The sequence below is a fragment of the Mercenaria mercenaria genome, chromosome 4, assembly GCF_021730395.1.
Source record: "Mercenaria mercenaria strain notata chromosome 4, MADL_Memer_1, whole genome shotgun sequence".
Classification (NCBI taxonomy): Eukaryota; Metazoa; Mollusca; class Bivalvia; order Venerida; family Veneridae; genus Mercenaria; species Mercenaria mercenaria.
The window spans coordinates 58,027,797-58,044,431 of NC_069364.1; the positions used below are offsets into that span (position 1 = coordinate 58,027,797).

Below are 16,635 nucleotides of genomic sequence, written 5' to 3' on the forward strand. Positions count from 1 at the left end.
TGTCAAACAAAAAGTAGCTGTCATGAGAAAGAAAATATCTGGTTTATTACACACTAATTGAGCACATTGTCCTGTGACAATCTTTAAAGATATACTATGCCCAACCTTTGCTAAAAATATTATCAAGAGATATTGATTTACATCGACACAATCTTCATCAAATATCATTAACTTGGTTTAACATATACAAATGGTGTACATAGGGCTGAAATTACATTAAATGTTACCAAGTAACAGCCATGTTTTAAAAATCTTCCAGTTTTTATTGTGGTATTACATATTCATATTGTGTCAATTTATACATTTTTATAATTTCAAACCTAATGTGCTGTTAATACACCTAAATATGTTTTTTCTATGTTTAACTAGAGACTGTTGTGTAATTCTTGATATTTTAAAATGATATGTCAGTTGGGCATGCTATATCTTTAACACAGCAGTTTTATATGCAAATGGTTTCTAACATTACATAAATGCAAAGTTAATACATCAACTACTTCATCTACACAGTAAATGGTTCAGAATGTTTTCACTGAGATGATAGTATGTTGTGTATACAATATAAGAAAAGTATGTCTTATCAGAAATGGAATGGTTTTGTAATAAAGTTTCCAAGTCAAGTTTACTAATGCAGCAATACAATAGCTTTCTGGACTCTTGACTAGATACAAGAAAATAGGTAAGTTTTGTTATTTTAAAATACTGGTAAAAGACTTAATGCCATGTTTAGTAATATTCTTTTAACAAATTATGCTTAGCTAATAAATATCTGGCAGACTTATGATTTTAACATATTATCCTCCTGGAAAGACTATTACTGTCTTACATACTACTACAACAGCAAAAGATCTGCCAACTTCATATAACCTTTCTTAAAAAACAGGTTCTTTAAAATCATTTTCAATACATACAGTTAAGACTGTCAATAAAGAGTAGTATGAAACTTAACATGTACAGTATATCAGTGATCTGACTATCAGCTGTTTATGGATGTTTGCTGAAGTACTTGAGCTTCTCCTCTTGATCCGGTACAATCTGTGAAATATAAACATCAAACTGCCATTAGTGTATCTAGCCCCTAATGACAAATGGCAATATAAACATCAAACTGCCATTAGTGTATCTAGCCCCTAGTGACAAATGGCAATATAAACATCAAACTGCCATTAGTGTATCTAGCCCCTAGTGACAAATGGCAATATAAACATCAAACTGCCATTAGAGTATCTAGCCCCTAACGACAAATTGCAATATAAACATCAAACTACCTTTAGTGTATCTAGCCCCTAACTACAACTGGCAATATAAACATCAGACTACCATTAGTGTATCTAGCCCTTAATGACCAATGGCAATGTAAACATCAAACTGCCATTAGTGTATCTAGCCCCTAACTACAACTGGCAATATAAAACATCAAACTACCATTAGTGTATCTATCCCCTAACTACAACTGGCAATATAAACATCTAACTGCCATTAGTGTATCTAGTCCCTAACTACAACTGGCAATATAAACATCAGACTACCATTAGTGTATCTAGCCCTTAATGACCAATGACAATATTAAACATCAAACTGTCATTAGTGTATTTAGCCCCTAATATAAACATCAAACTACCATTAGTGTATCTAGCCCCTAACTACAACTGGCAATATTAAACATCAAACTGCCATTAGTGTATCTAGCCCCTAACTACAACTGGCAATACAAACATCTAACTGCCATTAGTGTATCTAGCCCCTAACTACAACTGGCAATATAAACATCAAACTACCATTAGTGTATCTAGCCCCTAACTACAACTGGCAATATAAAACATCAAACTACCATTAGTGTATCTAGCCCCCATCTACAAGTGGCAATATAAACATCAAATTACTATTAGTGTATATAGCCCCTAACTACAAGTGGAAATATAAACATCAAACTACCATTAGTGTATCTAGCCCCTAACTATAACTGGCAATATAAACATCAAATTACTATTAGTGTATATAGCCCCTAACTACAACTGGCAATATAAACATCAAACTACCATTAGTGTATCTAGCCCCTAACTACAAGTGGCAATATAAAACATCAGACTACCATTAGTGTATCTAGCCCCTAACTACAACTGGCAACATAAACATCCAAGTAGCATTATGGCAGTGGATCTGTAATGACAAATACGTATTTTTGGCTTTTCACAGCTGGTAAGAAGAGTCATGTACGAGAAAAACAAATGGTTGATAAATTTCATCTTATTGAAATTACTCAGTGTCACAACTGGTTTATAGCTATACTGGTTGTTTGATGTTTACAGGTCCTCTACCATAATAAGAGTAATGCAGTACAGTCAGTGGTTTTAACAGATACAAGCTTAATGTCTCCCTCCAGACTTTTCTAGGCACAGTATTTTTCCTAGATCTTTCTAGTCTCGGTGTTTCCCCAAGACCTTCCTTGACTAAGTATTTCTCCCAGGCTTTTCTGGACAGTAATTCTGCCAGACCTTTCTAGTTTCTGAGTTCCCCAAGACCTTTCTGAGATAGTGTTCCTAAAGACCTTCCTGGACTACCAGTAAGTATTTCTCCCTGGCCTTTCTGGACAGTATTTCTCCAAAATCATTCTGTGCTCAGTGTTTCCCAAAGCTTGCTCAGCTCAGTGTTTCTCCCAGGCCTTTCCGGGCTCCATGTTTCCCCAATGCCTCTCTCGTTTTAGTTTCTCATATTTTTTTCTGGGTTCAGTGCCCCCACCCCCACACATCCCGACATTTCTGGGCTCAGTATTTCTGCCTGACCTTTCTGGTCTCAGTATTTCCCCCCACCTTTGTTGGGTCAGTGTTTCTCCCTGGATTTCCTGGGCTCAGCATTTCTCCTAGACCTTTCTGAAGGTAAGGTTACTGACCAAACTTAAGCAGAGAAAGATAAAAGCAATACTAGTAGATTTAAGTCCAGCTAAAAGCATTTCAAGTTTATTTAAATAAAATGTGGTAAATGGAAGAGAAATATAAAACAGCATCTAATATACTGCCATACAGAAGTTGCAGATTTAATAATTCATAGTCATAAAACTGGTATTTTTTTTTTGTTATAACATAATTATTATTATAACAAATACAAAATACAGTTGTTTGTAATAACTTCTGGACATGTCGCAATAACCCACTTATTCTTACTTTCTTACTGTATCTTAATATTCCAATATTTTATTAATCTTATCTGATGCTTAATCTTTTTTTTAATGCTTACTAAATAGTTTATTCACAATCATATTTATGCTCATTTATGTCAAATGTCATTTAAAATATCTTAATTTTTGTCGTATTTTTTATGTATTTGTAAAACGCCACTGAATACGTTTTGCATAAAAATAGGCGTTTAATCAAATAAAATAGTTTCAGTTTTTATAAAACTGGTATTATTGGCATGTTTACCATCAAAACTCTGTAAAATGTAATCTTAAATATTGAACAGCAAGTTTGCCAAATTTGAATTCTTACCGTATCAGCTCCAGGTTTCCAGTTAGCAGGACACACTTCACCATGAGTGTCTGTGAATTGGAATGCCTGAACCAGTCGTAGAGTCTCGTCTACAGATCGCCCGACAGGCAAGTCGTTCATCGTTATCTGTCGAAGGATGCCTTTTTTATCAATGATGAACAGTCCTCTATTAAAATCAGACAGTTAAAACAAAATTTCAAACAGGATATTCAATGTTAATGGACAGTGACTAAATTCTACTAGATTGATATGCAGACTTACTAGAATGTAATGAGACATACTATTTTCTCTTATTAACAGGCAAACGAAAAGCTTGAACTTTATTTACTTCTAAAGTTAGTTCAGAAATACTGTGAAATCAATTAATTTCATGGGTACAAAAATTTCACTGTTTTGCCTAAAACTGCTAATTGTTGGGATATAGAAATAACATTTTGTGAATTTCCACTTATGAAGATGAAAGGATGGAAACTTCCTGGAACACAGGAATTTAATTACATGGATAAACACAATCAGAAAACGCAAGAAAATTACAAGAAGTCTCCAATTTATAATATTAATGATTTCACAATACAGTCCTGGTTTGCTTTTGTTGGGTTTTACATCACATTGACACAATTTAAGTCATATGGCGACTTCCAGCTTTGATGATGGAGGAAGACCCCAGAAGCTCCTCTGAGCAGTATTTCATCACGGGCAGGCACCTGGGTAGAACCACCGACCTTCCGTAAGCCAGCTGGATGGCTTCCTCACATGAAGAATTCAATGCCCGAGTGAGGCCCAAACCAACATCAGTGAGGGGTCAGCAACCATACATGTAACCACTCGGCCATGGAGGCCCCTCAATATACTAATGTTTTTAAATGAAGACATTTATATGTTCACCCAAAACTGACAGCCATTTTCACTGCTATATAACTACATTAGTGCTGATTACCTCAATGTATGTCCAAGTTCCTCCAGGTAAACCCCGTAAGATTTAGAAATTCTGTGTGTGATATCTGACAGCAGTGGATAATTCATAGAACCTAAACCACCACTTGATCTAGGTGTGTTTATCCTACAATAAAATAAAACTGATAAATGCAAAATCTGAAACAAAATCTTTCATGTGCTTGGACTCAATCTTATTGAGGGTTGGGGAGGGGCGTCCTACAACACAAATGTCAAATATCCAATTTAAAGTAAATTACCTAAACCCTTCTTCACTTAGAGGATTACTGAGAATATTTGTACTTTGAGATAAATTGATAAATAGTGCAGTTGTGAGGAAGAGATTTTTCAAAGAAATGGTCACAAGAAAACTAATACTTCTACCAAAAATTAAAAGAGAATCAAAACTGGGGAGTAAGTGAACCTACCATGCTAAATGGGTATGAGGTGAGTCTACAGAACAAGCCACCACTTCTGTATTTATCTTTTTGAACTCTTCTATCCTTTCATTGAAAGCAGTTACTTCGGTAGGGCAGATAAATGTGCTGCAAAAGAAACCATGTGCTTGATTCCTAGCATGATATTTTGTATAATCTATAACATGTATAGCAAGTACTTGTAATATCTCTACTTCCAAACCACAAGGTTTTGTCTTATTTATACAGACTGATACTGTCTAATGCACATACTCCAAACAACTGAAGTTTGATCAATGTACTTTATACAAGTAGGATGTTTTCAAGATTCATTTTGAAAAACGGCAAATTTTTAAGGACAATGTGACAAATTTGCAATATAAAAAAAGTTTTCCACAAACTGCATTAAATTGTCATACAAAAATATGTAAATAATATTATTGCATTTTTTTCTTGGGAGAAATGTGGTAAATTCAAATATAGGCAACATAAATTTCTAGGCACTTTAAGCATATTTTTGACTTCACTTAGGCAAGTTGCCTAGTATATCTCAATAAGCATTTGACTTAAAAATCATAAAAATATTAGACAAATATTACATAGCATGAGAAATTGTACATCTGGTTTTCAGTTTGGGATTTCACTGAGTAAAGTGTGGTAACTCTGATCCAGCTAAGTGAAATCCCAAACAAAACTGCAGGTGTACGACTTTACATGCTGACCAACAATCCTATGAGGTTTGATGACACAAGGTTCTGAGATATGCACGAGACAAATTCGGACGAATGGACAGAAAGACAGACATACAGACAAGGGCAAATCTAAGTTCCCCACCAAAATTTTTTGGGCACAATAAATAACACCTGCAATATATCTGAGTAAAGAACAATGCTTAGAGATCATTCTAAATGTAACTGACAATTTACTTTGTATAAATATAAAACTTACAAATCTAATGGGTAGAAAAAGAAGACCAGATATTTTCCTTTGTAATCGGACAGTTTGATCTCCTTGAATTTTCCATTCACAACTGCTGTTCCATTCCAGTCTGGGGCTGGTTTAGATACTGGAAAATAAAACAAACTGTTTTTTTCTTTCTTAAAAGTACAAACTATTGATATCAATATATACTTGTTTGTTTGTCCTTAAGCTTATTAAACTACAGTTCCAACAAGTAGATGAAAAGGGCGACTCATACAAATGACTGTTTATAGTAATTTTAAATTGAAAATACTTAAAAGAATACTGATTTGAATTCCAAATATTATAAGGGGCTTAACTGACAAAACCTCCCAGACAAAATAGACAGGTTTACTGGATAAGAATGAGCTATCCAAAGTTTCAGGTCACTTGGATGGAAACTACATAATGTTCTGATGTTTCGAAGTATAAAAAAGGGCCATAATTCCAGAAAAATAATTGGACATGGAAGTCCTGACAATATACTCATGGATGTCGCGACAGTAGGCGCATGTAAACTTCATGTTGATGCCGTACATCGAGTTTAATTTCAATTTCATGGACTTTGTAGGTGGATCTAACTGTATGGCCATAATTCCTAAAACAAGAGCACTGCCTATGGGTGCCATCGCTCATCTGCAAGTGCTGGTCAGTATGTAAGAAAACTGATAGATCACAGTGTTTTTTTTCTAGCCAATTTGGGGCCGAAATAGGGCCCCAATCACAATGGCAAATAGTATGTTGTTTTTTATTTCCGATTTCAAGACTAAAATTTCCAAAGTTAAATATATTTTCTTTTTATTCAACTTTTTCAAACAAGATAAAAACCATAAATATTTGAAACATAAGACAGTTTGCTAAATTAATGCATAATGGTAATTTATGGCCATTTTCTCTCTTAGATGTCACATCTTAACAGAAGATATGACTTTTAACAATTCCCATATTTAGGCATTTTCTGACACATTTTTCCCAATTGCAAAGGCCCTGGCCCCATTCCCAAATTGGTGGGAAAAAACACTGGATCAGAATTTTTTAGTACAGAAAGGGCCATAATTCTGACAAAGTGCAGGTGAGTTCTTGGCCTACACAGTCATGTAATGATGTTAAACACATGTGCGAAGTTTCAAAGCTGTAGCTCTAAGTTAGTTTCTGAGAAAAGGTGGACCTTAACAAAATTTTTAACCTTTACCCTGTAAATTTCTAAAATGGACTGGTCCATCTTCCAATTAGGATAGTACCATTTATTATTTTAAGGGGTGTTCACTGAAAATTTACTGACTAAGAGCGAACAGTGCAAACCAAGATCAGCCTGCACAGATGTGCAGGCTGATCTTGGTCTGCACAAGCAGAAATATTTGCCAGCAGCAGGCTAAAGGTTAAGAAACTCAAATTTTCTGAGTACAAAAGCGGTCATAATTTTGACAAAATGCAAATCAGAGTTATGGTTCTTGCCTACTAAGTCAACTAATGATGACAAACAAGTGTGTGAAATTTTAAAGCTGTAGCTCTTATGGTTTTTGAGAAAAGGTGGACCTAAACAAACTAGAACTGTCACAGGAGTGACTCATACCCCCACCATACGGTCTTGTCACAGAAGAATGGCTACCATAAGGAATCTTAAAATGTTTTTACTTTTTACATAGGACTTATAATAAAAAAGTTAGAAAAATACCTAAAATACTGAAAATCTAAAAATAGGATTTCTAAAAATAGACTAATTCCTGGAATTTAAGGGGAAGAAACTCAGTACAAAGGTTAAAAAAAGGTTACTTCCCTTTGGCTCTAAGCCAATCAGAATGAGATATAGTGAAAATACATCAAAATTAACCTTAAATTCTAGGTAAAAGGGGACACAATTCAAGAAAAATAGTGTCAGAGTTATGCACCTTGTGTCACATGATGTGGGTGATGAGGTGGAACATCTATTTTAAGTTTAAATCAAATCCATTTAGTAATAATTGAGATATAGTGAAAATACATCAAAATCAACCTTAAATTTAAAGTAAAAGGGGACATAATTCATAAAAAATTTATGTCAGAGTTAAGCACCTTATGTCACATCATCTGGGTGATGAGGTGGAACAACTATTTTAAGTTTGAATCAAATCCATTAAGTAATAACTGAGATATAGTGAAAATACAACAAAATTAACCTTAAATTCTAAGTAAAAGGGGACATAATTCATGAAAACTTGGTGTCAGAGTTATGCACCTTGTGTCACATGATGTGGGTGATGAGGTGGAACATCTATTTTAAGTTTGAATCAAATCCATTTGGTAATAATTGAGATAAAGTGAAAATACATCAAAATCAACCTTAAATTCTAAGTAAAAAGGGGCATAATTCATGAAAACTTGGTGTCAAGAGTTATGCACCTTGTGTCACATGATGTGGGTGATAAGGTGGAACATGTATTTTAAGTTTGAATCAAATCCATTTGGTAATAACTGAGATAATAGATATCGGGACGACGACGGGACGGGACGGGACGCGACAAAACTGACTCCTATATACCCCCCTCAAACATGTTTGGTGGGGGTATAATAATTTAACGAATCCAATGATCAAGTGACAATACCGCACCTCTTAGATTTTTTTTTCAAAAATCAGATGAGCTAATAAAAGGACATTTAAGCCCTGAAAATTTGTGCATGTCTGCTTCATTTTGATGAGATTTTATTTAACTTGGATGTACACTAAATGAATGGTGTAAGGTGCAAAATTTTATATCGATTTGTATGTGAAACTTGTGTGTATAACTCTTCTTCAGATTGTGTTGCAGTGTTTATGTCAGACCAAAAGAAAAATATTTTAAAAGTTAAAACAAATAGAGTCTATGGCATTTCATTTTACGAAAATACAGTGCTTTAAGGTATAGCGGATAGCTAACTAACTTTTCCTGCATTCCAATTCAAAGAAATGAAAATAGTAGTTTTTTTTCAGTATATCAGGCAGAAAACATCTTTTCTTCTTAAAACATTCAGCTTTTCATAGAAATTCCTGTGTTTTTCTCTCCAAGCCGTTGTTTACATATGAGCTGATTTAGGGTGTACAGGATAGTTTTGGTCATTTTTTCCATTATTAGTTTAAAATCCAGGGGTTCCATTTGACCCGGGACCCTGGGTCCGGACCCGGGAGATTTTCAAAAGACGCTCAAAGGACCCAGCAGAATACTTGCCTGTGCGTCCTTCGGGACCCGGGGGCATTTTCCTTTGATAATCCTTTCTCTTATCATTAATTTCCTTCAGTAACACTATTTCCACGATAGACACGTGTATTTAAAATAAACACTCGCGGTCATGCCCTCCTGCCTTTGATCTCTGCTAAATCCCACCCTTTCTCCTGTAGACATGCCTCGCTGATTTTTTTATCAGCAAGTTACGTCACGGCGAGTGCACATAGGTAACAAGAATCAATGAAGTGTTGAAATTAAGTATAGGATAGACAACGAGTGCCGTTGTCTACGGGATATATACAATGAGCAAAGCGAGTTGTATATATCCCGTAGACAACGGCACGAGTTGTCTATCCGACTTAGACCACGTGACATAAAAACTGCAATTATTGAAAACTCTCCCACGCGTTCTATAGAAATTAGGATTAACGTGTTTTTATAAGAGCGATATTATCTTTGCACCGTTAGCGCTTATTTGTCAGTAGGGCATATGAAAGAAAGCAGGTTATTTGTATAAATTCAGTTTTACTCAAATACCGGATTTACTAAGATTTAACGTTCATTAAACACTGAGTCATTTGCAGTCACAAATGCTAAACAGTTAAATATGGATTTCTCAAATATACTCAAAATTGAGCTGCATGCTGAACAATTAGTTTTTGTGAGGAGTTTGCATGTTGGCGAAACACGATGACAGATACGTTGATTCAATAAGATAGCCAGGTTCCGAAACTACAAAAAAAGGCTGACAGCAAATCGGAGGTAAACATGTTGGATAAAAAAAAAAATATTGTTGTTTGAAGTAATCTGGTATTTTAAGTATGGACTAGTGCTTACTGGTAATATACATAATCATATACAAATTATCAGATTCTATTAGAAATCACTTTTCAACAATCGGTGTAAAGTGACAAAATAATTATGGTTATATTCATTTTTTTGTTCTTATTTAAACAGGAACCAGTGACTGTGTTTATTTATTTATTTAGTTAGTTAGATGGTTATTTAGTTATTTTTTATTTATTATTTTGTTTATCAGGATATAGTTAGTGCATAGATGCTCATAGGACTACGAACACCTTTTACTATATCGTACCCTTCTTGTAAGAATGATGTAGTTGTTTTACTTTCTAACTGGGCCAAGTTGTTCGAAACTTTAACGGACTGTAATTTAGTTAAGTTTAGTTTATACTAATTTGTTTTAGCCCGATTGTGATGAAAGCTTTAAGCTTATTGTAACCACTCTCGAGTCCGTTTCCTATGAAAACCAGTACTGAGGTCATATGAGAAGTCATGGTCGTGACCCAAATGATGCTTGAACCACGACCACTGCATTAAGCTGTTACACTAACCGCCTGTTAAATTTCTATTCAAGATACTGGTCTTGGTGGGTGGGAAACACTAGTATGATATTTTAATTTTACTGTAAAGATGATTTAATGTTTATAATCCTTAACAAGTACATATGATTTTTTAAATTTTTTAAACTGTCGAAATCTACTGATAAAGTTAATCGGCCGTTAACTCAGTCGCCTGTTAAAGTTTCGAACAACTGGACCCAGTTGTTTGCAAATATAAGTATCATGCTGACATGTCTATTTTATAACAAGTGAACATAAAAAGTTACAACTGTTGGAAACGTTTCGGTGAATATGTAAATTACGTTTTTACCCAGTTGGTTCTACACTACAAATATGTAGTTCATTGTAATTCAATTTTAGTGATATCCAATAACATGCGGTCATTTTTACGATATTAATATTTAGACGTTGTCAACTGAATTTACCTCCAAGTTAGTCATATTCTTTATCCAATTGATAACTGATGAGAATATTGCAAGGTCATTTAACTCCGGCGTTGGCCTGTATTGTTAAATGGTAAATTGACACGAAATTCACGCGTTTTTTGCCCAAGTTTCCCCCTATATATATATATATATACAACGCTACTGTTGTATATGAAATATAGACGGGTGCAAGTCTGCTTTGCGATTGGCTATTCACGGATTATCGTGGTCTAATTGATAAAGCGAATCCTGTGTACTGTCAAAAAAGGCGCCAATTATTAAATTATCATAAGCAGCTGATTACCGAGCCTGTGAAAAGTGCCTTGCAAGATTTTTTCATGCCAACTTTAAATCAGACAATTGTTTACTGTTCATATCGTAATTTCAACAAGAAACTTCACAAATTTTGATGAATTTCGAAAGCAAAAATAAGTTTAGAATGTCCGTTCACGGGTCTAATTACACCCGATGTCATATGCATATTTCCAAAATTCCTAAAAAAAACCTGACTTTCAATGCAGTTTTTTATGATAAGTAGCATCATTATTTGAGTAACTATCGCTGATTTAGCTTAGTTTGCCAAATAAACTGAGCAAAAACTGCTTTCCGATGACATTCTGAAAGTGTATCAGTATTCGGATAGTACATTTTGGATACCTTTTTATAGAGTGTTATAGCACTGTTCTGTTATTAAAAATGAAATGAAATATTGAAGAAAAACCTAATCAAAATAACATGAATTTTGATAAATATTAGTTTACAATATGAGATTATATGACCTGAAACTGACATTTTTATTATGCTCAGCCTACAGTAACATGTATGATCTTGGGTTTATTGTTTTCTTAGGTAAAGATAGATCTACGTATTACTGAATTAAAAAATATAGTCAATTATATGGACGTGTTGGGACAGGACTCCTGTATTTTAGAAAAGGACCCTTCAAATATTAGGCCCAAGGGTCCTGGGACTCTTAGGTTTTCAGGTCTAGTGGAACCCCTGAAAATCCACATTTTAATAAACTTTCCAAGATTTCTTTACAATAGATCAGAATAATAATGTATTCTCTTTTTAAAAAACATTCAGCTTTTTAAATTTCTATCAAATACTTTTCATTCACTGACGTTATTTACATATACACTGATTTAGTCTATAGGGGATAGCTTTATTTTACATTTGATGACATATGAAAAATAACACAACAAGCAAATATTTACAAGGCAGTCTGAAAGACAGCTATATCCCCTGCCGCTGCTATGGATAGTGAAAGGGTAAACCTTTGATCTTGACCTTGAACTGACATAGCTGACTCATGAACTCTGCACAATGTCTTGATGAGGTGATCATTTGACCCAAGTTTGATAAAATTCCTTCAAGGGGTTTAGGAGATACAGAGCAGACACAAAATGGAAGGCTAAAAACTCTGACCTTGAGTTGTGACCTTGACCTTGAGCCGGCATGGCTGACTCATGGGTTCTGCACATTGTCTTGATGAGGTGATCATTTGACCCAAGTTTCATGATTATCTTTCAAGGGGTTTAGGAGATACAGAGCGGACACAAAATGGAAGGCTCAAATCTTTGACCTTCAGCTGTGACCTTGACCTTGAACCGACATGGCTGACTCATGGGTTCTGCACATCGTCTTGATGAGGTTATCATTTGACCTAAGTTTCATGTTCATCCTTCAAGGGGTTTAGGAGATATAGAGCGGACACAAAATGGAAGGCTCAAACATTTCACCCTAAGTTGTGACCTTGACCTTGAGCTGGCATGGCTGACTCATGGGTTCTGCACATCGTCTTGATGAGGTGATCATTTGACCCAAGTTTTATAAAATTCCTTCAAGGGGTATAGGAGATACAGAGCGGACACAAAATGGAAGGCTCAAACCTTTGACCTTGAGTTGTGATCTTGTCCTTGAGCCGACAAGGCTGACTCTTGGGTTCTGCACATCGTCTTGATGAGGTGATCATTTGACCCAAGTTTCATGAAAATCCTTCAAGGGGTTTAGGAGATATGGAGCAGACACAAAAGTGTTACGGAGAGACGGAAGGAGACCATTCCTATAACCTCCCACCATTTGTGGCGGGGGATTAAAAATGTACACTTGTTCACTGTCATGATCTGACATGCACAAAGCAGGTCCCATAACTTTATTTTGCTTTTTTACAAAATTATGCCCCTTTTTCCACATAGAAATTTTTGGTTATGTTTTTGTATGTAAGCTGGTATCTCAGTATCCACTAATGGGAAAGGATTGAAACTTCACACACTAGTTCACTGTCATGATATGACATGCAGTGCAAAGGGTCAATAACTCAACTTCACATTTTACAAAATTATGCCCCTTTTTCAACTTAGGACTTTGGGGTTAAATTCTTATATGTAAGCTGGTATCTCAGTACCCACTAATGGGAACGGATTGAAACTGTATACACTTGTCCACTGTCATGAGCTGATAAGCACTATGCAGGTTCCATAACTCTGTTTTACTTTTTTACTAAATTATGCCCCTTTTTCGATTTTCGTATTCATTCAAGCGACAAGGCTGTTGAATAGTCGAGCGTTGCTGTCCTCCGACAGCTCTTGTTTTATTTTGTAATTTTAATTTCTAAGGAATGGTTGTCTTATTTTTAATTTTGATTTTTCTACATTAATCTGAAGACGTGCCTATTTAATGGCACAGGATGAGGAATATTTAAGACAAAACAGGCACATGATTGTGTGGAATAACATTTCTTCTGAAACACAGTTAGATGGCTTTGACACATGAACAAATTTGTGCCCCTAGTGGAACTCCAACCCATAGAGGTGAGGGGAAGTAATAATCCACTTGACCAGTGAGACCAAACGGAGTTGGGCATACAGAATGCTTCAACATTGCTCGAATCCCTTTGGAATAATTTCTTAACAGATCATGATCAGGCTAGCTTAAGCTTTTGTGGTAGAGATTCATTTCAGGCAAAAATAATAACAGACGGACAAAGAATGATCCCAATATGGCCACCCTTAAAAGTGTTGTTTGTTGTGCTTTGACTGAACTAGAAATTTAGAGTTGGGGAAGTCTGTTTTTTTTTCAGTTTCTTTCGTTCAATCAATTTACAGCCAATTTTAAATATATCCTGGCGTCATGTGTACAAACAGGCAAAACTGGGGTTACAAATTATTTTCATATCAACACTACTTATTTGAAAAGCTAAACAATTTTTAAATTGACTAAATGCGTTTTGATAGAATATCTGACTGCTGTACTAAAGAAGTTACGTTCAAAACGATTTGAGCCGAGACAATGTGATAGGTCAGTCAGGATCTGTGAACAAATATTTTTTTAAGATAGTAGTTGGCCTCAGCTTTGGGATCTAGATCTAACATGCTGAATTAAACAACTGATAACAAATGGTTTGAAAACTTTATATCTGAACAATATTTCCAAATATTTTTAACTGCATCCCCGTGCACGTCTTACAAGTCGGGCTTCGTTCTTTTCACTGTATTGAACAAAAGTAGAATGCGCCTATTTCATTACCTACCGGCACATCGAAGGCCATGTGTGGCACTAGCACAGACACTCCAGATTTAAAACAAACGATGAACAACACCATAATTCCTGACTTTTTGAGTTTGGATCATAAGCTACATGTATTACGGACGCATGAAATCCGGTCAATATCTCTTTGACGCATTAAAACAGCGATAAAACCTGTTTTGCCATTATTATTCCAGACCGCGCAATCGAAAAAAAATTATTTTTTTCGGAGATTTTTATGTACGTGCGGGCGGGTAATTTTTATTTTTTTTTTCTCGGGAATGAAATTATTGATGCGGTCATTCCGACGAACGACATATCAATTTGGCATGGCCTTTAGTTTATTTCCACATATTAACTGAAACAGATTTCAGACATTAAGTTTTCAGGCTGTAAAAAGTCTCCCTGTACTTGGATTCAGTGTTGTTATATTTTCTGGTCCTTTTGGACCATGGAGTCCATTCAACATTTGTGTAATAGATTAAGAGTCCCGCTTAAGCCGTTGCTTGGGAGGCGTGAGAGATGTCCTCTCGCGAACAGACTCGGTCAAAACGAGTCTGCTGTTATTCTTCTTGGTTGCATTCTTTGCCTTCAAAGGATCTTTTTACAGATTTTATTCATATTCATTTGCTATATCATCGCTGTCTTTTCCCCCACAAGTCTATTGTTTGCACCGAGTCACGTTGATGTTGACATATAAAGAGAAAGATGACCCGGAATTTCTGGAAATTCCCGTCTGGTTCCCGCGTACAAAAATCGAGTACCATCCGCGCGTAGTAAGCATCCAATGATAACGCGCGTTCTTAGAATTGTCGTGACGTCGTGAGGGGTTTCCACTGTTTCTATTTTTAGTACCAATGAAACGAGCGCTTACTAAAATATAGTTTGACATCAATTTCTCGGGATTCCATGTTACAATTTAATGATGAAAGTCAAACTTTCTCGAAATCGCGGAGGACTTTCTTCTTATTTTATGATATTGACCTGCAATTTTTATCGGACACTCGGTCTTGTGAACTTGATATATCACGCCGGACCGGATCAAAATTTACCGGAAATGTCCGACGGTCCGACGGCTTTCGCGACCTCTGACATGTGAATACCTAACATCAAATGCGCATGCGCAACTTTGGCAATTAAGAGCCACGGAATTATGAGAACACAGCATACCCTAAAGCACTGTACTGCAAGACAGATTTCCGGTCAGGATTCAATACCGAATTTGTTTCAGCTTACAGATCTATGACAGCATATAAACATCATTGAAGCTGATTTTTCTTAGATACACAAACATGTGGATGCATTTTCAGTACTACTAATAAAAATGTGTGGGTGGGGTATGCTCATACTTATAGCTCGACTCCATTGTAGTGAATGTCCAAGAGACCTCTGGCCAGTTTGCGTTGCACATGTTTCTTGCGGATAAACTTGGCCACCAAACAACGACTGACAAACTTCCTGACAATATATATTTGCAGCTAAAAACGCAAAAATCAAAATGGAAATGAAGCTTTTTATGCCGGTAGACGCCATTTTTCCACGTCAGCTACTTAACAGATTGGTTCCCTCTGCCATTCGTAATGAATGTAGCCGGGAAACTTGCTCTTGGAAAAAAACCTAAGAAGAGCAATTACCCCTAAGAGTAATTATTTAAATCTAAGCAAATATCTGATATTCATACATCACATTTTTTGTTGATTATATGGTGGCATGATTTTTCCTGCCATGATAAATAATTTCTCTTGTTATATATGTTTGACTGTCTTGCACATGTTTGTAGCAGCCTCCAATTCCGCATGTATTTTTTTTAATGTTGCTTTTATGTTATCACACTTCTCCTTCAATCACTGGTGTCCTTTGTGCTTTCTCTATTTACCATAGAAAAGTCTGTCTGTTGTCAACTGGACGAGTACACCGGCTGGACAGATTAAACCACAAACATCAGTAAGAGCCCAGTTATATGATTGCTTGAGAACAACAATTTGTTTGTGTATTAATGTACTTATATGTACTAAAATGGTGATACATGCTGTGATAAATTATGTATTGTGTACTATTTAAATGATCTAAAAGAACCGGTTCTTTTGGTGGTACATTTAACCATAGCGGAGTTGATGATAATTTCATAATGTCATATTTCATAAGTATCCATGTGCTATTTGCTTCTTTATAAGCATCTCGTAATATCTGTTTTGTCTTTTAGCAGTTTGTGCAATGGTGTAGATCTGGAGGTGTTAATTATGTACATGTAATCTTAAATTTATATTCTAATAACTTAAAATTCTCATATATGGCCCAAAATGTGCACCTCTGCACAACTGTGTCCATTTGTAACTCAACTCACTATA

At 35.4% G+C, this 16,635-nt stretch overlaps 1 protein-coding gene across 1 annotated transcript; it reads right to left on the minus strand.

Annotated features, from left to right (window-relative positions):
• Positions 1 to 553: 553 nt before the first annotated feature.
• Positions 554 to 15,858, minus strand: LOC123551845 (peroxiredoxin-2-like). Its single transcript, XM_045341067.2, has 6 exons — positions 15,637 to 15,858; positions 5,783 to 5,900; positions 4,847 to 4,963; positions 4,423 to 4,545; positions 3,486 to 3,651; positions 554 to 1,035 (listed from the first exon to the last, which is right to left on the minus strand). The coding sequence occupies exons 1-6, from the start codon at positions 15,818 to 15,820 to the stop codon at positions 985 to 987; spliced, it is 759 nt and encodes a 252-aa protein (XP_045197002.2). The 5' UTR covers positions 15,821 to 15,858; the 3' UTR covers positions 554 to 984.
• Between the last annotated feature and the right edge of the window lie 777 nt (positions 15,859 to 16,635).